General features: G+C 45.4%; 1 protein-coding gene across 24 annotated transcripts in view; it reads right to left on the reverse strand.

Moving 5' to 3' along the window:
- The window catches only part of Stim (stromal interaction molecule), a 135517-nt gene that overhangs the window by 49923 nt on the left and 57703 nt on the right, over positions 1-27891 (reverse strand). For all 24 annotated transcript variants that reach the window (XM_045757852.2, XM_045757838.2, XM_045757830.2 and 21 more), the window contains exons 2-3: positions 1806-1933; positions 73-192 (exon numbers count right to left, since the gene is read on the reverse strand). In XM_045757852.2, coding sequence (XP_045613808.1) covers positions 73-192; positions 1806-1933 — 248 coding nt within the window. The remainder of the gene's footprint in view (positions 1-72; positions 193-1805; positions 1934-27891) is intronic.

Genomic DNA, 27891 nt, shown 5'->3' on the forward strand with positions numbered 1-27891 from the left:
AATGCAAAATGGTTACAAAATAGCATTAAACATTAAAAATTTATATATTGTCTACAAAAACTTTAAACTCACCTCAGATTTTTTCCATATGTGCCAAAGTTCTCGAACAGATATATACTGATCATTATTATAATGGAAGACTTTCTGACGTTTCTCGTAGCCTTTCGCATACTGAAGCTCCTCCTTTAAAAACTGGTGGATAAAAAGTAAAAACAATAAATACCTGGAATCTTTACAATTTATGATTTAAAAAGACACATACAATGCTGTATACATGGAATATACAACACATTTATATTTAAAACCAAACATTTGTGTTAAAAATACAAATCTATATACCTATGATATGAACCAAATTCTGAAGTCTTCTTTTATTTGCAAATGTGACAAATGTATACTATACAGTACTAGTCACTCTACATAATCATAATTTTTTAATATAAAACAACTCACCCAAGAGACAACAGAATATCACTCAACAAGTCACAATGACAGATGCTTTTTCACTCAAAGTAGTGGAGCTATCTACCTGTTAAAGTCATAAATCCAAGACAGTACTGTATTCCAGATAAACAAAAAAAATTAAAAAGATTGGGTCAGCATCACATGTGCTGGAAGAAGCTGCAGAGGCAGAGCCAAAGTGAGGCATGGCAGTACAGTACCCAGACCCCTCACCATGACGTGACACATTTGATAAGTGGGCAGGAAACCTAATGAAGGAACTAGGACTAAAACGTATGGTTTAGCTTCCGAAATCTCTGACATCAGTACGGAATATCAAACAAAAACATAGTTTGGCAAAATTCCCTACGAAAGTGGGATGATGATGGACAGAGCTTATCAGGATCCAATTTATACTTCCCCTTGACATCCCAAAAGGCAAACTTAGGAAGCTACTCAAAGCATGTCCCAAAGAGGCACCCTTCCTGAGTCCTGATGGGGTGCATGTATAAACAGGTAGATGGCATTGCTATGGGTTCACAAAGTCCCACACATGAGGTTGTTTTGGAAACTGGAACATGCTGAAGGGGGTGACAGGGAGACTTCTGACATGGCTGAGAAATTTTCTGACAGAAAGATGAGGGTAGTAATCATAGACAATATACCTGACTGGAGGAGTGTTACTAGTGAAGTACCACAGGGATTCAATTCTTGCTGCAGTAATGTTCATCGTCTACATAAACCATCTACCAGAAGGAATGAGGTGGGTTCCCTGTGTGGGTATGTGGGCCTGCGGGCCGCTCCAAGCAACAGCCTGGTAGACCAAACTCTCACAAGTCAAGCCTGGCCTCGGGCCGGGCTTGGGGAGTAGAAGAACTCCCAGAACCCCATCAACCAGGTATCAATCAGGAATACAGAATTATATTAACACGTTTACTGATGATGATAAGCTACTAGGAGACTTACAGAGACCTAGATGATTGTCATGTCCTTCTCACCCATTATTGTTACACTGATGTCACCAATATAATATTTGCCTAGCAAAACAAAATACAGCTGGCTAGATCTTAACCAAATTAACATACCAGTTTAAACAGTGGTGAGACTATTTTTCACATCATTCAAAGAACTTCCCTTCCAAATATCCGAACCAAATTAATTTTCATTAGAACAAGTGAACCACAGTACTGAATATTACTGCAGTTGATTGGTCTCAAGTCTGAAGAAAGTAAAGTAAGGCATTCTTAAGGTATTATTAAACAATGGAAGTGAATTATCAAAAGAATAAGAATTGGAAATCAGAAGGTATACCTCTATGGGAATACCAACATTGTTATGCCCCAAAAAGAGGGTATAAAACTTACGTCAACCGACTCCGCCACATCGATGTCACCGCTGTGGTCATCATCCAACTGGGAGTGAAGGCTTTTGATGGCCTCATAGTTAGGTATCTCCTCGGGCACTAAGCACACCTCGTCCACAATTACACATCCTGCAATAAAACCATTTATTTTAGTTAATCACCAATTGTTTTAGCAAAATACACTTTAAATTCAATGTGAAAAATGCAATCAAACTACTGTATATCAAGATAATAAATTAATGGGAAAGGACCAACCCCTCTATTCCCCCCCCCCCCCACAGAAATGCTTTTACTATTGAAGCCAACCAATTAACTAACCAAAAGATAAGCTAGAAAATTAATCAAGAGGTAAATCGTTCAACTGTCCAAGAGGCAAAATAATTAACTTCTTAAATGATTAAGCAATTACCTTTCCAGTCTGCCTTCCTTTCATCCCTACTTGTGTGTCTCACTAATTTGTTTCTGTACTTCCCTGCTTCTATTTGTCCAGACAATGCTCATGGTCCCCATAAATTCTTCCTAAGCTAACAAGATTTCTATTTTGACTTGGGGGGGTGGGGAGGGGTGGGGAGGGGTGGGGGAGGACGGTTATGCAAGGGTACAGTATATTGTCTTTGTTCTGTCCTGTCTTAGTTGTTGGTGTTATTGCTTGCTGTATTTGTAACTGTGTTGGGGGGAGGGGGTGTGTACTGTGTTGGGGGGTGTACTGTGTTGGGGGAGGTGTACTGTGTTGGGGGGGGTGTACTGTGTTGGGGGGTGTACTGTGTTGGGGGGAGGGGGTGTGTTCTGTGTTGGGGGGTGTACTGTGTTGGGGGAGGTGTACTGTGTTGGGGGGGGTGTACTGTGTTGGGGGGGTGTACTGTGTTGGGGGAGGGGGGTGTACTGTGTTGGGGAGGGGGGTGTACTGTGTTGGGGGGGTGTACTGTGTTGGGGGAGGGGGTGTGTTCTGTGTTGGGGGGTGTACTGTGTTGGGGGGTGAACTGTGTTGGGGGGTGGGGGTGTACTGTGTTGGGGGGAGGGGGTGTGTTCTGTGTTGGGGGTGTACTGTGTTGGGGGGTGAACTGTGTTGGGGGGTGGGGGTGTACTGTGTTGGGGGGGGGGGGTGTACTGTGTTGGGGGGGGGGGGTGTACTGTGTTGGGGGGGGGGTGAACTGTGTTGGGGGTGGGGGGGGGTGTACTGTGTTGGAGGTGTACTGTGTTGGAGGTGTACTGTGTTGGGGGGGGGGTGAACTGTGTTGGTGGGGGTGGGGGGGTGTTCTGTGTTGGGGGGTGGGGGGGGTGTACTGTGTTGGGGGGATGTACTGTGTTGAGGGTGTACTGTGTTGAGGCTGTACTGTGCTGGAACATGCACTGTGTTGTGGGGTGTACTGTGATGAGTGTACTGTGTTGGGAGATGTACTGTGTGTACATAAACTCGCTGTGATTTTGCGAGTACAATTTTGTACTCGCAAAATTGACGTAGTGTCTCGTTTCCTATTCGTGGGTCCTCGATTAGCTTTCGGCAATTTAGTACATCATTTTAATGACGTGAACGCTGGAGAGGCGGGACTTTGACGAGGGGTGAGAGCCAAGCCTGAAAACCACCCATGTGTCATGTATACATGTATACTAGACAGCACTAGGACTAGTAACAGAAGACTGATCAGCAATATGACTTGGAACACCAACCAGTAGGCGTGGCACCTTCATGAGTGAAACTAGTCGTGGCACTGAACTACAGATGCTTGGCAAGAGGGGGCAAGGAGGTAATGTTGAGCCCTTAAAGCACATCTATGGGAGTACCACTACTAGTGGAAATTAGAAAGGGCGCCAGCAACAGGAGGTACAGACAGGGGGGGGAGGTTGGTGGCGCAGGCCGCCCACGGGAGTGTGTAGGCGAGGGAGTAAAGCTGAACCCTGCTTGCTGCCACCCAGGTAAGTAAGGCTTGCACACACCCACTACCCACCACCCGACCCTCTTTCCCTACACACACACACACACACACACACACACACACACACACACACACACACACACACACACACACACACACACACACACACACACACACACACTGTAAAAATCATACCAGCTCGCAAAATTGACCACCAAACAACACTAGGGGGCCTCGCAGCTGAGGGGACAGCCCTCTGGGGTCGTAGTCCTAAGGGCCCGGGTTCGATCCCCGGCACAGGCGGAAACAAATGGGCAGAGTTTCTTTCACCCTGGTATTCCTGTTCACCTAACAGTAAATAGGTACCAGGTAGTTTGACAGCTGCTACGGACTGCTTCCTGATGGTCTGTGTGTGTGTGTGTGTGTGTGTTAAGAGAGAAATATATGTAGTAGACATAATTGAAGAAAATAAATTAGTTAGAAACTCGAGGAAAGTAGTAGTTCGATTCTGCAGATACATATAATCTGCAGATACATATAATCTGCAGATACATATAATCTGCAGATACATATAATCTGCAGATACATATAATCTGCAGATACATATAATCTGCAGATACATATAACCTGCAGATACATATAATCTGCAGATACATATAATCTGCAGAATACACCGCATACATGCAAACACCGCAGACTATAAACACAAGGAAAATATAGCCGGAAGACTAATATAAAGTGAAATATGTCGCAAGGTAAAGTAGCTAGCGCCGCAAGGCTATTGCAAACAGTGGCCCGGAAGGTTTCTGAGGTTATATATATATAAAAAAAAAGAGAGTTCACCCCTGAACAAGTTAACTACAGGTGACAAAATTTGAGCAAGAACGAGAAGGTCCAACAGTACGGAAGTTATGCGATAAGAGTCAAGTTCAAGTATATTTATTGAGACAAGAAAGAAAGAAATCTCAAAGGGATAGAGTAGCTTAGGCTATTTCTACCCCCCCTGGCGGTAGTTGCTAACCGAACAACATTCAGTTTCAGCTTATGATAGCAAGACTTAAGATTAGCCACTACATAGACAACCGACAGTTGGAGAGACAAAGTGTTCTGCATATTGTGTTATGCGAGAACACCCACTACCACCACCACCATATTCTCTCTCCACACACACACCAACCTTTCCACCCGCCCTCCTTCCTCAACTAATCCATATCATGGACCGGAGGACACAGAAGGGACACCTCTATATTGCAAGAGGCTGGCCGCAGACATCCACAGTCTGCCAGGCCCAGTTACAGCCCCCGCTCCTGTGCCAGTCCACTACGGGCTCACCATAGCCCATGCTACTTGCAACTTTTTCTTGCCAGTAGCTGAATCTAAAACAACAACAACAGTGTCTTGAACTCTGACACTCGACCCGTCATTTGCCGCTTCGTCCTCGCCTTTAATTAAATTAACACACCCACTCAATAGTTTTAGTCACTTATTATGCACCCCATACCCATCCCGTGGGCGGTGGTGGGGGTTACAGAGGCACATAATGGGCCCAGGAACTGAACCCCATTAGTTCATTTAGCTAAGCAAAAAACAATACACAATATTTACTCTTTTATTTCATATAAACTTGCTCTTCTTCAGTGTTTTCTTCCTAGTAAACACTCTAGAATGTTTGTTAAATACTACGTTCCCTACCTTACTACTCAAGGGTAGGGCTTCAGGCGATCTTTATAAGTTCAGCCTTTCAAAGATGTGTTGTTCATGCGAGGGGGAAAGAGTATGGTTAAATACTTGAATGGAGCAAAATTAACACAAAGGAGGAAACATTTCCTGCTGGAGTGGCCTCGAATGATTCAACACGCCTTCTGTAGAGTCATTTAAGCCTTGTTCCTGATAATGTGCACCGTCAGAGGTCACGACCTCTCCGTAGGGTGTAGTCGCACCTCCACAGATCTCCAGTATCAGTTAATGATACTGGTAATGGCTCCAAAGGGCCACCACTTACGGGCTATTCATGCCCGTGCCACCTTTCGGATGGCTTAATCTTCATCAATCAATCATGTGCACCGTAACGTAACCATACGCTGCGTTACGGCGTACAGGGTTAAACATGTGCCCATCAGTGGGCACATGTGGGTATCAGTGGAATCGTTTATTTACTGAATCGTTCAATCGTTGCATATGGAGGCAGTTAGTAGCAGCAGCTGACGACTTGTTAAGGACCCACACGGCAGCAGCAGAGGTAGGAAAGAACATAGGAACAAAGGTAACTGCAGAAGGTAGAGTTCTGAAATCACGGGATGAGCAGAACACAGAGACGAGGATGCCTTATCCGGAGAGAAACCTCAAAGACATAGGAGAGTGTTCAGAAGGAAACAGCAGCAGATGAGGCGGGTAGAGTAACTCCCAGATTGCAGAGGCAGGTACAAGAGACGTCTAAGATGAGTCAAGGGAGAGGGAGCGGTAGAAGGCGGTGTGGAGGGTGTCGTCCACGGGGATAGAGGTGCAGGCGGCGGCGTGGAGGGTGTCGTCCATGAGGGGGTAGGACAGGAGGAGGAAGTCATGACCTCGACCCCGGTAAAGTGGGACGGAGAGCAATATTAACGTTGCTATGACTACCTACGGCGGGCGTCACCAGCATCACCGTCACCATTCTTAATCCTTCCTTCCTTTTCATTACAATGCGACCAAATTACTCACAGAGCAACACAAAAGATGAGTTACAAACACAATAAATCTGATCACAACACAATAAAAAAAGAGTAAAATAATCCATACAAACAATAAAACGGATCGTAGCCACACATGTAATACCCCAATAAAAATAAATTAGTTCAGTTATTAAATGGCTCAGGGATGGAACCAAACAAAAAAATCATTTAGCTAAGCAAGTTATAATCTTGATAAGCTAGTTAGACGGTTTAATGTATATTAACATTCTATCAAGAGTAGGTTCGAGACCGGCCACAACTACGAAGAAAAGCATGTAAGCAGACGAGTTACTCCTGAAAATGTACAAGAAAACGGATTACTGTACACGAAAACGGGTTACTGCTCAAACTATACAAGAAAACGGGTTACTGCTCAAAATATACAAGAAAACGAATTTTCCTGTAACAAGAAAACTTGTTTTCCAAAGGGTACCGTGACAGGGGAGCAAAAGGGGGTACCGAGACACTGGGGAAGGGAAGAAATGAAAGCGATCAGGCGCAGGTCATGGCTGACGTCACAGGCAGCTGTCGACCACTCGACCCTGGCGACGGGGCAGCAGCTGGTCGTCAGGGGAAGAGGATTAACGTCAGGAGACAATAAACAACGACTAAAAACACAGGCGAGAATTGGAACTAAAGTGAGAAACAAACAGGGGGGGGGGGAAGAGGCTGGCGAAAGAATGAAAGTGATCAGGCTTGTTACAAGGCTGAAGTCAGTGAAAGCGGTGAAGACCGCAGGGTCTTCGTCACTGCCAGGCGTGACTGTGAAAGAAGAATGCTTTATAATACCAGCACAACAATGCCAAGGTGAAGTGTGCATAGCATTGAATACCAACCATAGTCACGCTCTCGGCAAAAAGATGCATAAAGGGGAGGGAGGGGGTGTGGGATATCAGCGGAGGGGGGGTGAGGGATATCAGCGGAGGGGGGGTGAGGGATATCAGTGTGGCTGGGGAGCCTGGCCCCAGTGGATATCTAGGAGCAAGATGGAAAGTATACAAGCAAGAGAGAGAGAGGCGCGAGACAAGGTCAAGCGCCTAGATTAAAGGTCACCCACTGCCACCGACTGATCAGGTCTCTATGACAATGTCATGTCTGGTAGGAGCCATGCACCTCCCTCCCTCCGTCACCCTCTTCCTTCTGTTCCGTTCCTTCAGCACATTTGGGTTACCACTAGAGAACTCACGGACCGTCGCATGGCATACCTGAGCATCTGCTCGAGAATACACAGTACACGACGCAAGAAACACAAGAAGAGCCAGAAGGAATGCCTCCATTATGCCACATAAAACACGAGTGCAGCATACAGTGCACCTTGAGTGTACTGACATCCCTGGAGTGCTGAAAGAGAGAGTTGGTACATGTCAATGTTTCCAGACAATGTACAACTAATGCGGGTACAAACTGACGACTGAACCTGCAGAAAATGGAGGGTTACGTACGTACAAACTGGCTGAGAGGCAGAAAAAGGGGAAAAGCAGGTCCAAAACTGGCAATCATAAGCACAGCATATTTCACGAGCCATAATAATGAAACATTCAAACCATTTCACACCCTCCTACGTGATGCGGAGATCACACAACGCCTCCCAGATGGGCAGTTCCCACCACAAAATGCACGTAAACAAACTTGTAATGTTTATATTTTCCGGAGAGGAAAGGCTCGCTGGCTCAACAGGACCACAGGGCCTATTCGCCGAGGATGGCACATCACTTTAATCACACCTTTTGGAATAAGTAGAGGCACAAGCCACACTTAACTACGATTCAAGTTAGAGTACATTGAGTCTTCCTTCACTGCACTAACTGGTAGCGGAGTGCGGGAAGTAATGACAGATAAACATGGTGCTGAACACTACCCACACAACAACGGTTTAACAGCCTCACGAAGCCTGGACAAAAACAGCTATTCTACCTGAACACATTACTTCATCGCTCAGAGAATGCTTCATCCTCAATGAAGCATCGATTCACCGCTCAACCCGCAACGCACTCACCCTCATTAAGCCGGAAACCGGTAAGGAAGAGAGCACAAGGCAAGCCTTACAGCACGAGGAAGAGCAGTTTAATGCACCTTGACATTTCCAGGGTGCAGAAGCTGGCAGGTTTTTATGGCGCGAACCTCTCCGACTATAGCCTCGTGCCTCAGGGGCTTCGACAACGCCCAGTTAGTTATCTAACACTTTTTTTCCCCGCACGTGACTACAACACCACACAACACCTGCTTGAACTTGTTACTGCCATCTGTAGCTGGTTAAATGGGTTAGAGGCTATTACTGATCTTAGCTGGTTAACCTGGTTTTGCTTAAACACATCAGACAAGCCTGATGTGTTTTAAGTGAACTCTCACTTGAGAGTAAGAGTGAGAGAGAGAGAGAGAGAAAGAGGGAGAAAGAGAGAGAAGAGAGACAAGAGAGAAGAGAGAAAGAGAGATATAGTGCGTGCGTGCGTGCGTATGTATGTGAATGCGTGCGAACATGCTTGCGTGCGTATGTATGTGCATGCGTGCGAACATGCTTGCGTGCGCACACGCGTGCTGCAATTACATTCGTGCCTCTAAGCCTGTGCGTCCGTCTCTTACCACGGATACTGAATGGCAGTATTCACAGAGTTTAGCCAAAGATCAAACCGTATGTCCATATTGTACCGGGGAACAGCGTCCGCCACGGCCCGGTTTTTCTGGAGGTGTAGATGAGGGGCTCCTCCGTCCTTGCCACGCTATACCCCTACCTCACCTTTACCTCCTAGTGAGAGTTCTTGCTCCCAGGCCTGGCACCCCACCCACACACACACCCAAGGTCACCCTCAGGGATGGTCATCACAACTCACCCCCTCCCACGCTAAACTCTGCACACATCTGCCACCCGTCAAACCTCACATTCCTACACACACACAAGCTTATCCTCACACACCTCACATTCAACCTTCCGGGCAACCTTCCATGGTTGCAACGCTCCCGGGGTAACCTTCCATAATTGCAACGGTGTGAATTATAGCGCTGTCATCCGCCCCTCTTTCCGCGCACACCACCCACTCAATATTCTCCTCGTTTGCATCGTCAATCTTTCACTCTTTCGCTCCATTGTCACAGTCTTCCGCTCTTTCATTTTCATCAGTGTCACATTCTTCCACTTCCCTTATCTTCCTCCTTACTCTAAACCTCTGACCCTTCCCGGCTGCTGCTTCTAGCTATATATTGCACTGAGAGTGCATGGAAAGGAACTCAGCACCGCTCCTGTGCCAGGTAAGTCCACTACGGGCTCATCATAGCCCGTGCTACTTGGAACTTGTTCCGAGTAGATGAATCTATAACAACAACAACAACAGCATGAAAAGGAAGTTTCAGCACCGCTCCTTTGCCAGGTAAGTTCACTACGGGCTCACCATAGCCCGTGCTACTTGCCCCGCTCCTGTGCCAGGTAAGTCCACTACGGGCTCACCATAGCCCGTGCTACTTGCAACTAGTTCCGAGTAGCTGAATCTATAACAACAACAAGTACGGAAAGATGTTATGTATTTTGGGGCTCCACTAACAACCTTTTTATACCAAGTAATTCACAGGTTGGGAACCCGCTTGTACTTCAGTCTCCAGGACGCCTGGTCACGCCTCCCGCTGTGCTCTACTGATTGGTCAATTGAACAATTTGTTTCCCTTGCGTCGTAACAACGACAACAAATAGTAAACCGGAGGGAACATGCTCTGTGGCCCAACGAATCACAGAGCATACTTTATGACCTTATTAATTTACCCATTCTGCTGTGTAATAACCACCAAGTATGCTCAAAATAGCATACTTTAAAGGGAATTCTGAATGTGTCTAAACACTGCCAGTAGAACTTGAGTAAACATCACCAGTTAATTATATCGTAACTTGATAATCTGCTTTGAAGCGTGGAGGAAGGTAGGGGGGTGGGGGGTGATGGACTGGTGGGGGGGGGGTGAGGAAGAGTGAGACAGCGGGAGGGGGGTGGGGGGAGGAAGAGAAGGTGAGGGAGATGGGAATGCGATGGGAAAGGACAGGGGATGTGGTGGAGAAGTAATTTGATTCAGTTTATTGAGATCAAATGGTATAATGAGATTTAGACCTGAAGCCTGTAGCTAGGATTGGTTACCACTCACCGCTTTGAGACATAAGTGGAGGGAAGGGGGAAGAGAAGTGAGAGAAGAGGAAGGGGAAGTGATAGAAGAGGGAATAACACAGGAGAAGGCGCAGATAGGAAGAAGATAAGAGGAGATGACAACGCCTATAACTAGATGGTATTAACGCCAAGGAAGGCTACGTAGAGAAATAAAAACGATCGATCTAAAGCTACAATAATCAAATAAAACTCACGAAAAGCGAAGAGCAAAAAGCCATCAATGAAAAAAGGAACCCAAAATACTTGTTTTTCTTCTATGCAAAATTCGAACAAAAACTTCGTGTAGCGTTAGATCCTCGAGATGGAACTTTCACACATAACAAAGAAATGAATGAGATACTGAAGTTATAGTACGATTCTGTACTGAATTCAGTGAACCCCTGAACACGCTAATTGTTTCTCTTCTGAAGGTAAATCTAGTAAAATTATTGGTCATGTTGTGCGCTGGAATCTGCCACAAGGAAGGACAGGTATATAGGTGTAATTGAACATCAGTGCAAGGTCATTTCCCCGTCCCAATATTAGGGTAAATATTGGCGGGTCCGCGTATGGTGTGAATCTTGGCCCTCTTGGTCTGAGATGCTCTTGTACGCAGGTTCGAACCCTCGTCACGGCCCTTGTGTATTTGTTCCTCTTGACCGTTTTCTTGACATTGAGAAACCTTATAGGAGGACGGACTGCACTATCAACTGCTTGGGTTGCCATGGTAGGACTGAGAATTTGTGTTTATGCTTCTTCTTTCCGAGAACGGCAGCACCCCTGTGTTTCATCTGGTAACTGGCGTGTTGTGTAGCAATAGTGTGTGATGTTATGGGCCTCCCGTGATGCATGGCGTGTCTACCAGCACTGAGGCAGGTATTTCTCGCTCAAACAAGTCACCCGCCAAATTTTGGAGGTTTAGTGCGTACTCGTGTTGGAGTGTGATTATTTTTATACGTAAGTTAATTGTCTGCTTTGAGGAGGGCTAGGCTTCTCTAGCTTTAGGAGGGGGCTAGGCTTCTCTAGGGGGCTAGGCTTTTCTAGCTTTAGGAGGGGGGCTAGGCTTTTCTAGCTTTAGGAGGGGGGCTAGGCTTCTCTAGCTTTAGGAGGGGGCTAGGCTTCTCTAGGGGGCTAGGCTTTTCTAGCTTTAGGAGGGGGGCTAGGCTTCTCTAGCCTTAAGAGGGGGCTAGGCTTCTCTAGCTTTAGGAGGGGGCTAGGCTTTCCTAGCTTTAGGAGGAGGGCTAGGCTTTTCTAGCTTTAGGAGGGGGCTAGGCTTCTCTAGCTTTAGGAGGGGGCTAGGCTTTTCTAGCTTTAGGAGGGGGCTAGGCTTCTCTAGCCTAGGCCGAAATCGATTGTTTTGGCCTAGTGTTATTAGATCTAGGTCCGTAACCTACCTTTAGATGGTTCCGAGGATCAATGTTCCCATGAACCGGTCCCTGACTTGTTATGGCAAGTAGGGAATAGATTTGTGCAGTCTGGGGCTTCTCCTTTTCTTCCGTTAGAAGGGGGCAAGCAACACTTTTTTTATTGTGATGAAGCAGGGGTGGAATAGGTGGCATGCTCCGGATGCCACCAGTACACGTTAGCAACACAGTGTTGCCTGGCGCGGCCCGCAGGGCCAAATATCCACAACAACACGGTTAATCCGGCAATTCTTGCAGGAAACTATCTAATTTTTGTCCCCTGAAGTCCACTTTTGTTTCAGGAATATTTCTGTCACCACATACACATGACATAGGAGCGTGGGTGCATGCTACTGATCTGTACGTGTTTCCTGGTTGGACAGGTGACGGACGGAGGTGAGGTAGTGGTAGACAGCTTCCTAGAAATGCAGGCGATGAGTCACAATAACGTGGCTAAATTATGTTAACCAGACCACACACTAGAAAGTGAAGGGACGACGACGTTTCGGTCCGTCCTGAACCATTCTCAAGTCGATTCCTAGAAATGTTATGATCCCGCAGGTGTCTAACAAAATGTACAATGTAAAACACTACCGTAAAAGTAAAATATTTTTTTCAAGAGAACAAGAGGAGAGCAACACCAAGGCAATAAAAACCTAGATGTTCAAACAATAAAATCCGCCTAAGGACTAAGAAGGCATCTACGCCACTAAACAAACCACAAGTGTGCCTAAATGCATGAGACGAGCCCTCAGCAGAGAAGGGCAGACTAGCCACTGATCCAAAACTGGTTGTAAAGCGATCATCAGATCGTGTTCTAGGGAGGACAAGGATTAACATGAGGTGTGGGAAGTTATCTTGAGGTTATCTTGAGATGATTTCGGGGCTTTAGTGTCTCCGCGGCCCGGTCCTCGACCAGGCCTCCACCCCCAAGAAGCAGCCCGTGACAGCTGACTAACTCCCAGGTACCTATTTACTACTAGGTAACAGGGGCATCAGGGTGAAAGAAACTCTGCCCATTGTTTCTCGCCGGCGCCAGGGATCAAACTCAGGACCACAGGATCACGCGTCCAGTGTTCTGTTCGCTCAGTCACCGGAAGAACAAAAATGCTAACCTGGACAATAAGAGATGGAGGTCGTAGCCTCACTCGACACACCTCCGATGAAAACAAAAATACAATCCTGTAGAAGCTGTTGATATACACAACCCAAACTGACTCCCCGCAGCGTACACGCGCGCCCGCGCACACCCTCTGATCATAATTTGCGGCTATTTTTGTGCTGGTAATCCAATAAATATGGCGGGCCCGTCAGGAAGCAGGAAAGAAGACACGCAACAAGCGCAGCAGGTCTGGGGTAATCCCTGGAGGAATTGTGCAGAACATATGTCTATCCTTGCCTTGAGTACAGGGGTCAGGGAGGGGCGTGATTACCAGGGGTCAGGGAGGAGCATGACTGGAGGGAACGAGGGGAGAGAGCAGGGGGGCAGGCGAGCCCCGTACGAGGGGACTCTCATGCCAACTGGGTTATCCCGAGCGAGGGTAATCAATAGCACAGACTTACCTTCCAGGTGTGACCTTGTCTGGCACCTCCCAGGCGTCGGGACCTGACCTCTGACCCCCCCCCCCCCCCGCACGCCCTCGGTCAGACTTGAAGAGATGGGGGCGCTTGTTCAAACCTGATACACTGTTGCAACCATATGTGGGCGACCCCCCCATCTCAATAACACTTCCCACACCTGTCCCGCCCAACTCGACACACCTGTCGTCGCAACAGCACACCAGCTATACCCACAAGGGAAATCAACTCACCACAAACACCTTTTGGGGGGAGAAGGAAGCAGGAAAGATGTATATGTGTTAAACAAAGTTCCATGAAAACAGAGGGGCTGACCGCCCAGTTTTTTCTGAGGAAACTGTTGAATGGTTTTATAATTTTGTTCACTGATACTTCAGCCTATATGGATATGCAGAGATGCATTCTTTGTAGCATTAGCCTTTGGGATAACGTATTACAAGTGTGTGTACATTCAAGTGTACTTCAACCTACACTTATATCTTGCAATTGTGTAGTGAGGATCTTGGTTACCCTCAAGTAGATTTAAGGCCACCAGCTACGGAATTTATATAGGGGAGTAATAATGAGAAGCAAATAATTCCAATACAAACGATAATTTTTTTTATAGGAAACACATATACAGTGAATCAGCTGTGCCCTGGTAAACATGTCCAGATCAGCTGTGCCCTGGTAAACATGTCCAGATCAGCTGTGCCCTGGTAAACATGTCCAGGACAGCTGTGCCCTGGTAAACATGTCCAGATCAGCTGTGCCCTGGTAAACATGTCCAGATCAGCTGTGCCCTGGTAAACATGTCCAGATCAGCTGTGTCCTGGTAAACATGTCCAGATCAGCTGTGTCCTGGTAAACATGTCCAGATCAGCTGTGCCCTGGTAAACATGTCCAGATCAGCTGTGTCCTGGTAAACATGTCCAGATCAGCTGTGTCCTGGTAAACATGTCCAGATCAGCTGTGCCCTGGTAAACATGTCCAGATCAGCTGTGCCCTGGTAAACATGTCCAGATCAGCTGTGCCCTGGTAAACATGTCCAGATCAGCTGTGTCCTGGTAAACATGTCCAGATCAGCTGTGCCCTGGTAAACATGTCCAGATCAGCTGTGCCCTGGTAAACATGTCCAGATCAGCTGTGCCCTGGTAAACATGTCCAGATCAGCTGTGCCCTGGTAAACATGTCCAGATCAGCTGTGCCCTGGTAAACATGTCCAGATCAGCTGTGTCCTGGTAAACATGTCCAGATCAGCTGTGCCCTGGTAAACATGTCCAGATCAGCTGTGCCCTGGTAAACATGTCCAGATCAGCTGTGCCCTGGTAAACATGTCCAGCTGGCTCTACGCATACGGGCTAAGGTGTAAGCTAACTACCAGGTGTGTATATACGGAAGGACCTGGGTCGAGGTGCCACATAACATATATGTGTGAGGCACATATATGTACACCTGTTTTGAATGAAAAACAGTTTGCACACACAAATTACAGCCCCGCTCCTGTGCCAGTTGAGTCCACTACGGGCTCACCATAGCCCGTGCTACTTGGATCTTTTTGTTCCCAGTTTAATATACAAATGAGAACAAGCCTATTGTTAATACACGTTACGTTAAAAGTGAGACCGATGAGTCTGGGAGGAGCCCACAGCTATAAGGAGCCTGGCCTGAGGACGGGATGTGGGCGTGGTGGATGTGGGCGTAGTTGATGTATGCCGGTGTGCCCTCAGGACGTGGTGGGCGGCCGGCTCCTCCTCTGCCCGAGGGCACTGGAAGACTCCTTGCGTTTTTGCCCATTTGGGTACGAGTTTAGTAGGGGAGGTCATGTTTTGCCTCGACTACCCAGTGTTTGTGTGTGTGTGTGTGTGTGTGTGTGTGTGTGTGTGTGTGTGTGTGTGTGTGTGTGTGTGTGTGTGTGTGTGTGTGTGTGGAGCCGGCGCTTGCTTCCCCTAGGGGCTCTTAGGGCTCTCCAATCATCTGCCCATCAGTGTGTTATTCGCAGCTAGGCGCATGCGTTTCCGCCGTCGGGCGACGTCCATTTAGTCGTATGGTTTTGTGATTTACCCTTCGATGGTACGGTGAGCCCGACACGTGCAGACGATGAGTCACAATAACGTTGCTGAAGATATAATGACCAAACCACACATCAGAAGATGAGTAGACGACGACATTCCGGTCCGTCCTAAACCATTATCAAGTCAATTTTGTCTTGATATCACAATCGACTTGATAATGGTCCAGGACGGACCGAAACGTCGTCTTCTCATTTTCTGGTGTGTGGTTTAATCTTCATTTCCGGCACCTCCGCCGTCCCGGCCCCTACACCAATAACACGTTAAGGAGATAAAAAACAGTTAATATGATAAACAACACAACTCTTACAGTGTGTTATCTTTAGAGAACAAAACAGAACAACTATCACAATTACAATACTCCTCAATAACAACTTTGCCAGCGAGAGACTGCAGACTCAGTAAGATTGCAGACAAGATTGTACGGCAAACTATTGCCGTACCTTGTCTGCAATTTACCTGATATAATACATGTAGGACACGTGTATTGTACCAGGTGTAAGACAGCACGTGTTAGACACGGTCGTTTCGTCAGGGCAAATCCAGTAATACAAAAGTGAACTTCAGTGCCTCAGTTCAGTTCAGCAGTTCATTTTTTTTGTAAGTCTGACGATATAGTGGCTCTAAATACTATCATTATTGGAAGATCGGGGAGGGTGAACTATTCTGGCCCATCTCTCCGCTCCAAAGTTACATTTCAAAGGAGTATCTGCAAAGGAGTATCTGCAACGCAGAAGGATAGCCCTACTGCGTCTTCTTTTTGGTTTGTGTTTCTGCCAAGCGGCGGTGATGGGTGAACGAGGCCCCGGCCAACAGGTGTGTGGTTAATCTGAGCAGATATATTACTCATTCCTGGTGGGAAGTAGCATGACAGCGACCAGCTGATGTTTGTTTACTAGCGACCAGCTGATGTTTGTTTACTAGCGACCAGCCGATGTTTGTTTACTAGCGACCAGCCGATGTTTACTAGCGACCAGCTGATGTTTGTTTTACTAGCAACCAGCTGATGTTTGTTTACTAGCGACCAGCTGATATTTGTTTACTAGCGACCAGCTGATGTTTGTTTTACTAGCAACCAGCTGATGTTTGTTTACTAGCGACCAGCTGATATTTGTTTACTAGCGACCAGCTGATGTTTATTTACTAGCGACCAGCTGATGTCTGTTTACTAGATTTATGCCTCCAGTGACACCCGTTCCCACAGCCACATAACTTGAATACTGTTTGTCAACAGTCCAATTGTTTGCTAACAAGCACACTCACACACACTTGTGAACTAAGCACATTACAGTTTCATCAAAGACATAAACACTGTTAAAGCAACGTATCAAGGACACATACTATTTGGGAGAGCCACCAGTACACAGATGAATAGGCATGAGTCATTAAGTAGAGATGGTGTTGGCATTGAGGCGCCTCGCTTGGCACCACTCTCACCACCGACACTCATACTTTCATTCACCTTCACACGGGAGGTGGGGGAGGGAGAGGGAGAGAGGGGGGGGGAGAGGGAGAGAGGGGAAGAGAGAAGGAGAGAGAGTAGAGAGAGAGAGAGGGGGGGCAGTGTCCCCCCCCCCTCCTCCCCGCTCAGTAAAGAGACTCAGTATAGTGTCCCTTTACTGAGCCACTGATTATAAAATGTTCATGTAATAACACTAACTCAATGTATAGTGCTGCTAGTTAAACAACTTTCCGCCATTTCTGCACGACCCCCAGAACACCTTACAGCGTACCCCTGGTGGTTCACGAACCACAGACTGTGAACCCCTCAGAGATACAGCTCTCTGCATAACAAGGTCGCCTCTACAGAAGGATATTCACCAGTTAGGAGCAAAAGGCCGCAAATGATCACATCACGGTACATTGTAATGTACACAATAGTGTCCAAAAATACTCCAATATAAATAACGGCCATTCACGTGACCTGTTTTGGTTATTCTAGTAACATAACACCTTTAAAGTCATATAGTTATGGACTTCTACATCATGTACCTTAGTTGGTCAAATTATACATTTGAGTAAACAAATCCACAAGGGCCGTGACGAGGATTCGAACCTGCGTCCAAGAGCATCCCAGACGCTACCTTAATCGACTGAGCTACGACATGGTAAAAGGAGTTGAAACCCAAGTTCTACTGAACTTACTGGATCCTGCAGCCTCTCCGAGACACAAACCAGGGTTTTACACAACACTCCCCATGCACTGGAGCTATGTCAATAGGCCGTTCTCCCTCTTCGCCCATACTTCATTACACACATTTCTGTGTGTCATACATTTGAGTAACCTGTGGGCAACTTTAACTTACATAAATACTTCAAGAGTTTTTTTATACACGAGCTGTCCGGCCAGATGTCAGTGGTGCCATGATGATTATCTTTATCTATAAGCGAGGATGTTTGTCTAAACTTAGAGACCAGACGCTTCGGGGTAGTGTCACCAAACCTTGCAGGATGACTGGTGCGGGTAGGAGGAAGGTCATAGGGAGGTCAGCCCTCATACCGCCCTTCATGAAGTCATTTTTGCGTAATAAAATATATATTTAAAATTATATATCAAATGAGACATGTTTACCGAACTAAATATGGCCCTTAACACACTGCAACGAATTGATAGACGGGGAAAATGCAACGACATACATTGTTAATCATCTGGATGTGTAGCCGACGACGAACACATACGTACACATGTATTATAACATTCACGTACGGTATATCCGTACTATGTATACATAACCCGTTAATACATACAAGATGTGCCTATTTGGGGTCTGTTATACATTTATGTACATGTGAGAGGTAATGGGGGAGTATATATATATATATATATTTACGAATTTGATTCACGTACGTCCGTGCGTGAGTGAAAAAACTATGCGAGTGAATGAGTGCGATTGCAAACAAAGGGCGAGTAGAGGGGGGGGGGGTTAGCAGTAGGGGGTGTCAGCAGTGGACGTGACGGATGGGTCACGCCCCCCCCCTCCCCCCACCCCCATATACTGTACGTTTTTATGACGTATTATCATAAACAACCGGATCTGCGACATGCGCAGCACTCCACCCACCGCCTCTTGCCTTTCCTCAATTTTCAACACTCGATTCACATTTGTTCTTTTAGGATTTCGTTAATCTGTTTACCGCCGCCGCGTCCAACAGCCTGGTTGACCAGTCTAGCAACCAGGAGGCCTGGTCGATGACCGGGCCGCGGGGACGCTAAGTCCCGGAATCATCGCAAGGTAAGGTAGATTGATTGATACAGATTAAGCCACCCGAGAGGTGGCACGGGCATGAATAGCCCGTAATGGGTAAGGTATCCACATACCACCATTTGTAATGCCCCATTCGTTGTATAGCACACGTACACATTATGTAAGGGAATGCCATTACAAACTCCTAACGTCGGACGTTGTATTGCTTAGTTCTCGTCTATAAATATTATAATATGTACTACCAAACTTCATTACACATGTAATCTCTAGTATATATAGATTTATGTGACTTCAACACACTAACTTCTGAGTGGAGGCTATTTAGAAAGGCACTTTATTTTTCTACTTTTTGTTTTTTTAGGTCTTAAAACGTTGGAAAAGATAAATTAAGTTATAAAGTTTTGATTATTTTCAACGAGTGTTTTCGTTCACCCACACAAGACCACTACCGCTCTAAGGTGGTCTTGGACTCCTTGTAGTTACCCTATAGACCATTTCGATAGTTCTCCTATCGCAGCCTGGCCTGAGACCAGTCTTCCTAGGTAACTACCTCCTCTAATAGGATACCTGTTTGATACATGGTTGACGGGGTTCTGGGAGTTCTTCTACTCCCCAAGCCCGGCCCGAGGTCAAGCTTGACTTGTGAGAGTTTGGTCCACCAGGCTAGGTCAGGCCCCCCACATAGCATCAAAGTCAAGACTGACCCGCTCCCTATAGCAGACACATATGTCCAGATCTCTAAATCTTCTAATATAGTCTCAAAGATCCTTCTTATTTTTTCTTGGGGGTGAGAAGGGGAATGAAGGAGTCGTGGACCTCATCTTCATTGAGTATTCCAACACATGGAATCTGAAATCTGTATTCCAACACAATCTGAAAATTTAACCGAGCTTGAGGGAAGCTTGGCTGGTCCCAGCTTGATCCAAAGGATGTAATTTATCCACATGCTTTTATTTTTGAAGACAACTTATCTTAGTCGACTAATTATGGTTTGTAATTGGTTTGACTTCCACTCCTGAAGCCTCGCTTACCTTGCAAACCATGTCACCGCCCACAGAAAGGACAGCGATAGACTCATGTGTCGGAAATCATGTTTACTATACTATATATTTACAAACCATATACTATACTATACTCTACTATACTATACACGTGTCAAGTTACAGCCCCGCTCCTGTGCCAGGTAAGTCCACTACGGGCTCTCCATAGCCCGTGCTACTTTGAACTTTTTGTTCCAAGTAGCGAATCTTAAACAACAACATACTATACTATATTTACAAAAAGTACTACAGTTTGTACTGCAGTTCACTGCACCATGCTAGAGCCCACTCGAACTGCTGTTCACTGTACATGCACTGTTGTTGTTTAAGATTCAGCTACTGGGAACAAAACGTTCCAAGTAGCACGGGCTATGGTGAGCCCGTAACATACACTCCTGCTAACTGTACTTAAAGTCTGGTTTTGTCAAGGATATATTTAAGCTCATTTGATCTCTATGATAAGAATGATAAATAGTAAAATAAAACACTATCAGAAACAATGAGAAGAATGAATGAATGGTCAAAAAGAATTACTGTACGAAAAAATTAATGAATGGCTGAATAAAAATGAATTAACAGAGGAAAAGAATACAGAAGCAAAGCCCAGAGTCTTGGAACGGAAAACAGATAAAAAACACTAAAATAACACAAAATCACAAAATAAATTACATACTAGTCACAAAGACAAAAATTGACACGACTGAACCCTTAAAGAAAACCAAAGTGTCTACCAACAACAAGAACAAAGTGAATGAAATGTAAACATGTACGACCAGGAGGAGGCCTGGTCGACGACCGGGCCGCGGGGACGCTAAGCCCCGGAAGCACCTCAAGGTAACCACCTCAAGGTATATATGGTCTACAGACACCCCAGCGGGCGGCAAAGAATATCAAACACAATAATCACAAGATAAAAGTACCAGAGATGACACACACAACAAAAAAAGCCAAAACAGCGATAACAATGAAGGGAAGTGCTCGTGGTAGAGGACACAGATAAGATAACACCACCAACATTCACGCTTCTTCACGCTATAAAGGAGGAGGCATGATGGAGGATATACGCCACACTTGGTCCGGGAGACATCTCCCGTCACGCAGGGTGCAGTCGCGCCTCCACAGATCTCCAGTATCATCTTTTGATACTGGTAATGGCTCGAAAGGGCCACCACTTACGGGCTATTCATGCCCGTGCCACCTCTTGGGTGGCTTAATCTTCATCAATCAATGGGAGGATATAGTAGTAGGGAGGAGTGAGTGGAGGAAGACATGAATGCACCCAGTTACAACAAACAGAGAACAACAAGAACATAGACACAACACCAAGGCCCCTCACATGGCAACGAACTACACAACAAATATATAATGTATAAAGAGGGAACCTACAATTATTTTCGTCAACAAGTACGATAAGAAAACGGAGACGAATATAAGACACACGAGGACCGGAAAGAGATAAGGAAAACACCAATAAAACAGAGCCGACAGCTCTTGAACCATCCTTTGTCTTTCCAATACTTACAAATAAGCTGTCAGGACATGGTATGTAACCGTCCTCCTAACAGAACGTCGCATTTTGACGTATACTCCACCTAAGGCCAAAAATCGTCGTACTAGAACAAGGTATAACGGCTCGCGAAATTGACATACTTTCCCGTTTTCTGTTTTAGGGCCTCTCGTACATTAGGATAAGGGCACTTTAGTACGACAATTTCTTGACGTTGGGAGACCTTAGGAGGACGGGCTGGGAAATTACCAGCATCAGACGACGCCTTGCAAGCGGTATCAGAGCAACGGCATCTTAAAGAGCAACCAGGCTGCTCAAGATGGGGCATTGTACGTCTTTATCAGCCAGAGGGAGAGACTTTAAATAATCACAATAATTGGAATCGCTTAGCTGTCAGTAAGGTCTTGCAACGTGAATCAATCTACGTCCGTCAGCAAGTAGTTCAGCGGCAAAATATATTTGAATAGAGCCAACATTGGGATACAGCAGAAGCACTAATGGAAGCTGATTTTCATTACTATGTGTAGTAAATATTGCTAGCCAATTTTTGGAAGTTCGTTCATCCAGTGACAGAGAGAGCACACCGGTCACCTGTGTCACCTGTGTCACCTGTGTCACCTGTGTCCGCTGTGCTATCACTGCTGAACTAAGGATTGTGTTACGTCCCCATGTCTTGAAAACTGTCGTCTGTTTCTCATGACATTAGATGAGGTACCTTCCCCAAGATGTGTGCAGGTGGCAGATTCAATTAAGAACTAGAACTCTCGCTCCGCGACTAGAGAGGAAAAAACCTGGCAATGGTCAGGGCCAGTGCAGACTCAGTCATCACAATGCATGATCACATCCCGGCCCTTAGTCAAGGCTATCTCAACCATTAGGTAGATCGTGGTTATCATTCACATCGACCATTCATTACTAAATATGTCAGCCAGTTGTTGTTGTTTTAGATTCTGTTGCTACTGGGAGCAACAGTTGCAAGTAGCACGGGCTATGGTGAGCCCGTAGTGGCCTTACCTGGCACAGGAGCGGGGCTGTCATGTCAGCCAGATTAACCAGCCTTTTCATATCAATCATGCGTTGTGGGTGAATCAAAACACAAGCCACCAGATAACCCAAACCCAGGCCAAGCCACCCCGGTAATGTAAGGCACATCTAACACCCATTCCCCACCCTACACCCCCAGCCACCCACCCCAGCCTCCCTCCCCACCCGACACCCACCCACTCCCTCCCCACACCCCTTCTCCCTAGCATACTTGCCTAAACACAACAACAACTGCTTCTCGCCACATAATTATACAATTGTCTCGTAAATTTCCCGTTGAGCCTTGGCTGTACAATATACAACCACATTAGTACCACACCAGGTATAGCATCTCGCCCCCAACCTGTATCTGCCTCCCAACACACCACACCTCCATACATCTCTCTAAGACACGGAGCCACAAACAAATCAGCACACTATGAAGCCAGCATCTTATTTAATTCCCACTCGCTCACCATCAACTATAATTTAATAAAATACGACGCAGCACTGAAGGAATATACAGCAATACATACGCTATACTAGTATATTCAATGGGACATGTCACAATTTTAAGTAGCAGAGCTGTTACCATCTCTAACTGGAGTAAACATGTGATCAGGGGGTTAGAAATAGCCTAAGCTACTCTTATCCTTTTGAGATGTATTTTTTCTTGTCTCAATAAACATGTACTTCAACATGTGATCCAGAAAACACAAAAGGAACAAGGTGTTGACGTACAACAAGGATCAGTTACAAACAATAACGACCAAGGCAAAACATCAGTATCTACGGTTCATTTAAAAGAACACATACAAAAATTACTCTAAAAGATTTGTGATGAGAATTAATGTGGAGAGGATGTAGCTTTTTACCGTCCCACGACCTCGTGTTATTGTCAGGAGTCCGTACACTCAACCCTGTAGCCTACACACACACACAACAGGAGTCACTGAATGAACGCCTATGGTTCATTCATAAGCTATTAGAGTGTCAGGGGAAGCCTAGCGCTGATTACTAACAATTATCAATCTACAAGCCACGTATTAACGTTACAACAATAGCTTCTATTAACAACCTAATTCTGGACCCCTTGCATAAAATAACAGGTCTTCTTTGTATACAAAATGTAATCAATCATTTTACACTTTTAGTCAACAGTCATGTGAGAACACCCACTGCCTGCATCGCATAGCAGGCTATTAGAAGCAAATTTTGATAGTTAAACAAATGTAAACAATGATTTAGATTGTAAAAAACTATATTTAATTAATGTCATATTGCAAGATCCGTCGTGGGGATCGCTTTGACATCATGTCAAGAGCCACTCGTTTCACTGATGCCAACCCGGACCCAACCCATATTGGTCACAATTACCCAACAGCAATTACTGTTAAAACTTGGGTAAGGCTTTCCCAGAAGCATCCTGGCTCCAACCTTGTACAAACACGTGACACCCAGAGAGTAACACAAGTATTTTTAAAGATGTGTGTTCTAAGGAAATTGAAACAAGAAAGACTAGAGCTGCCAATGTACCTTTCCAGCGCCTCGATATGGGAATACTGAGGAAAAAACCGCACACTGCATTCAAGGGACTCTGACCGCCCTCTGAGGAGGAACTCTACAGCCTGTAACAAGTAACTTAACAAGTAACACCTTGGGGCTGTGAAGGGGGGAGGGGTGGGAAGGAACAGTGGGGGGGGGGGAGGGCGTCTGCAACCCGGAGATAATGTAACTTGATAACACCATCACGTGACGTCACGCCTGCCTGCCCAAGACTTCCTAGGTTTGTTTCTCCCTCCGCCCGCTCAACCTGTTTACCTGTTGACTATCTCGAGAGTTGTTCTCCTCCAGCAGCCTAGCCTGAGGCCAGTATTCTTTGGTCATTGAATGGACCGGATTCACGAAGCAGTTACGCAGGTACTTACGAACGTGTACATCTTTCCTCAATCTTTAGTGGCTTTGGTTACATTTATTAAACAGTTTACAAGCACGAAAACTTGCTAATCAACTGTTGTTATTGTTATAAACAGCCTGCTGGTGCTTAGGAGGCCATTAACTGTTTAATAATTGTAAGCAACGCCGCCAAAGATTGTGAAAAGATGTACAGGTTCGTAAGTGCTTGCGTAACTGTTTCGTGAATCTGGCTCCCTGGTCTGAGAGGCTGTTTACCGTCTGTAACGGGCGAACGAAGTTACAAAGGATCGAAGAAATGATCCTCCAATAATCCTGCTGAATATACCATAGCAGTTTTATGACAGTATACAATGGTGTGTAGTCAGGCTCTTATACACAACTGTCCATAACATTTTTCCTAGCAGGTGAAATGTCCGACACTGGTCGACAATAGGCTGTCTTTACTCCTTACGTCGGTACAATGTTTTGCAGTGTTATGAATGTCGGGAAACCTGCCTCGTGACACAGCTATTGTAACAAGGCTAAAACTGATATACAAATTAGTTTGCCAGAGTGCTTACAGGCAAACTTTATCACCCATTTCTACTCCCACTACCTTTTTTCCAGTGTGCTGGCGGGGGGGGGGGGGGAGGGGGGGAGCATTATTGCTCCCTCAGTGAAAGCATTCCCCCCCCTTCCCTCCCTTTCCTCCCCCACTAGTACACCTGCCCCCCTCCCCCCTCTTCCCCAAACCCCTCCCCATCCCCAAATCCCGCGCGATCAAGACCCCCCCAACACAAGCACCGCGCAGACATACAGGAGCCCCGCATCTCTTTGACCTTAATTTAACCGGACAGGTGCCCCCAGTGTGTGTGTGTGTGTGTGTGTGTGTGTGTGTTGTTACGCCTGCCCAACTAGAATCAGGGGAGAGACAGCCACAGCAATGTTGCTAGCGTGACGTACTGCACAGACGGCCGGATGCATCGAGGAAATATTCCCTCCAAAAAAAAAACCAGCTTGGTGTCCCAATTCACCAGCCTGGCTTGGGGGGGAGGAAGGAGCAGGAGAACCCCTACCAAGTGTGATCAAGGTACATGACCACGCGCCACAAACGAACTGACTTTGTAGCAAGTTGCGCTCAAAAGATATAAATTAACATCTCAGTCTGGAGATATTACCAATTTCACCCGTACACACCGAGATACAGGACGAAACATTTACTACGAGCAAAGACAAGCAAAATAGTGCTATAGTAGCAAAGAGAAGCAAAATAGTGCTATAGTAGCAAAGAGAAGCAAAATAGTGCTATAATAGCAAGAACACAAACTAACAGGGAAGACAATATTATATATATAAATATATATATATATATATATATATATATATATATATATATATATATATATATATATATATATATATATATATATATATATATATGTGTGTGTGTGTGTGTATATCACGAAAATAAACACGTGATTAAGAATGTGACAATGTCAGACCACGGAGGAAAATGAAACACGAATTTCCTTAAGTACTTTCGTATATTAAATACATCTTCAGAAGGAATACATCTTCATTCCTTCTGAAGATGTATTTAATATACGAAAGTACGTACTTAAGGAAATTCCTGTTTCATTTTCCTCCGTGGTCTGACATTGTCATATATATATATATATATATATATATATATATATATATATATATATATATATATATATATATATATATATATAAACCACACCGTCGCTAGAATAAGCAATATAACAAGGCATAAGGATTCATTTCATTTATTATGCACCCCATACCCATCCCGTGGGCGGTGGTGAAAAAAAAGATTGATTGATAAAGATTAAGCCACATACAAAGAGGTGGCACGGGCATGAATAGCCCGTAAGGTAGTGAAAAGGGTTACAGAGGCACATATATGGGTTCTGGAACCCTAAGTCTAGGGGGTTCCAACCGAACAGAACAATCCTAAGCAGTTGTTAAAAGCAATACGCTGCTTCGTTGGAGTTTATAAACTTAAATTGCAGGCGATGAGTCACAATAACGTGGCTGAAGTATGTTGAATCGACTTGATCGACAATCGATTGAATCGACTTGATCACAATCGACTTGAGAATGGTCCAGGACGGACCGAAACGTCGTCGTCCCTTCAATTTCTAGTGTGTGGTCTGGTCAACATACTTAAATTGATTTATGTGCGAGAAAGATGATATATATTATGCGTCCCAAACGAGAAACCTCTCCGCCAGAAAGCACTTGGCAAGATGAACCTCTTGAGGGCTTCCAATATGCTATCACCACATCTAGATCTAGATGATCTTAGTTGTCGGGATGGTGGAACTTGCTATTCAGAATGTCATATGTAAATGTAAACGATCGCTGCAGACGAGGAGTCACAATAACGTGGCTAAAGTATGTTGACCAGATCACACACTAGAAAGTGAATGGACGACGACGTTTCGGTCCGTCCTGGACCATTCTCACAATCGACTTGAGAATGGTCCAGGACGGACCGAAACGTCGTCGTCCCTTCACCTTCTAGTGTGTGGTCTGGTCAACATACTTTAGCCACGTTATTGTGACTCATCGTCCAGGTATGTTGTGATTAGACAACTATATGTGGTAGACGGTCTGCTACAAGTGGTGGTGGGTGGATGAGCCACATGTGGGTGGATGAGCCACATGTGGGTGGATGAGCCACATGTGGGTGGATGAGGCACAATATGTGGGGGGTCGTGGTGTGTAGCGGGTTGCTCCTAAGTGGGTGGAGAGCATTGGATATTTTTAAGTGTGTTGAGAATCTCTGAGAGTGGATGGCAGCAGCAGAAGTATGCGATGGGCGGGGGGGGGAGGAGGGATAGGTGGGGGGGGGAAGGGATAGGATGGTATGGGGGAACGGAGGAGAGGATAATTTGGGAGGGTGATGCACCTGAGTGCGGGCAGGAAACAAGGTGAGTGGAGAAACAATGGAAGGTGGGTACAAATGTAAAGCGCAAATGTGGGACGACATTTACGGGCTATTCATGCCCGTGCCACCTCTTGGGTGGCTTAATCTTTATCAATCAATCGTGGGACGACATAGAAGGAAGAGGGTAACTAGGAAGGAACGTGGAGGAGGAGGAGAGAGAGACGAGACGCGGAAGACGATGGGAAGAGAACAGAGATAAACACTGGGTTAGGGGATATATTATACCTGTCCCATCATCAATTTCAAACTATACCTTTAACGGAAAGATAAAGGTGTTTACGTAGATGGAAGAAAACCAATAAAGCATGTATAAAACTGAAGGGATACAATCTGAAAACGTCTGGAATACAGAACTCAAATGAGAACGGAAGAATTTAACGAATAAATCATATACAAATATACCAATTTAAATCATATAGAAATCTACCAATATCATATACAAATATACCAATATCATATACAAATATACCAATCTAAATCATATACAAATATACCAATATCATATACAAATATACCAATAACAATAGCCTAGCCACTAATGGAGCCAAACTGACCTCCGTGTTAATGGATTACTTACAGCCGCTCAAACAATGTGAGCTCTATACAAGTATGACGACAACAAAAACAAAGGTTATTGTTGTGAATCATCTTGTGATGGAATCATCTTGGCTACGTGGGTAGATAAGGAGAAAGAGAGAGTGGCAGA

Source organism: Procambarus clarkii, chromosome 86 (assembly GCF_040958095.1).
Source record: "Procambarus clarkii isolate CNS0578487 chromosome 86, FALCON_Pclarkii_2.0, whole genome shotgun sequence".
Lineage (NCBI taxonomy): Eukaryota > Metazoa > Arthropoda > Malacostraca > Decapoda > Cambaridae > Procambarus > Procambarus clarkii.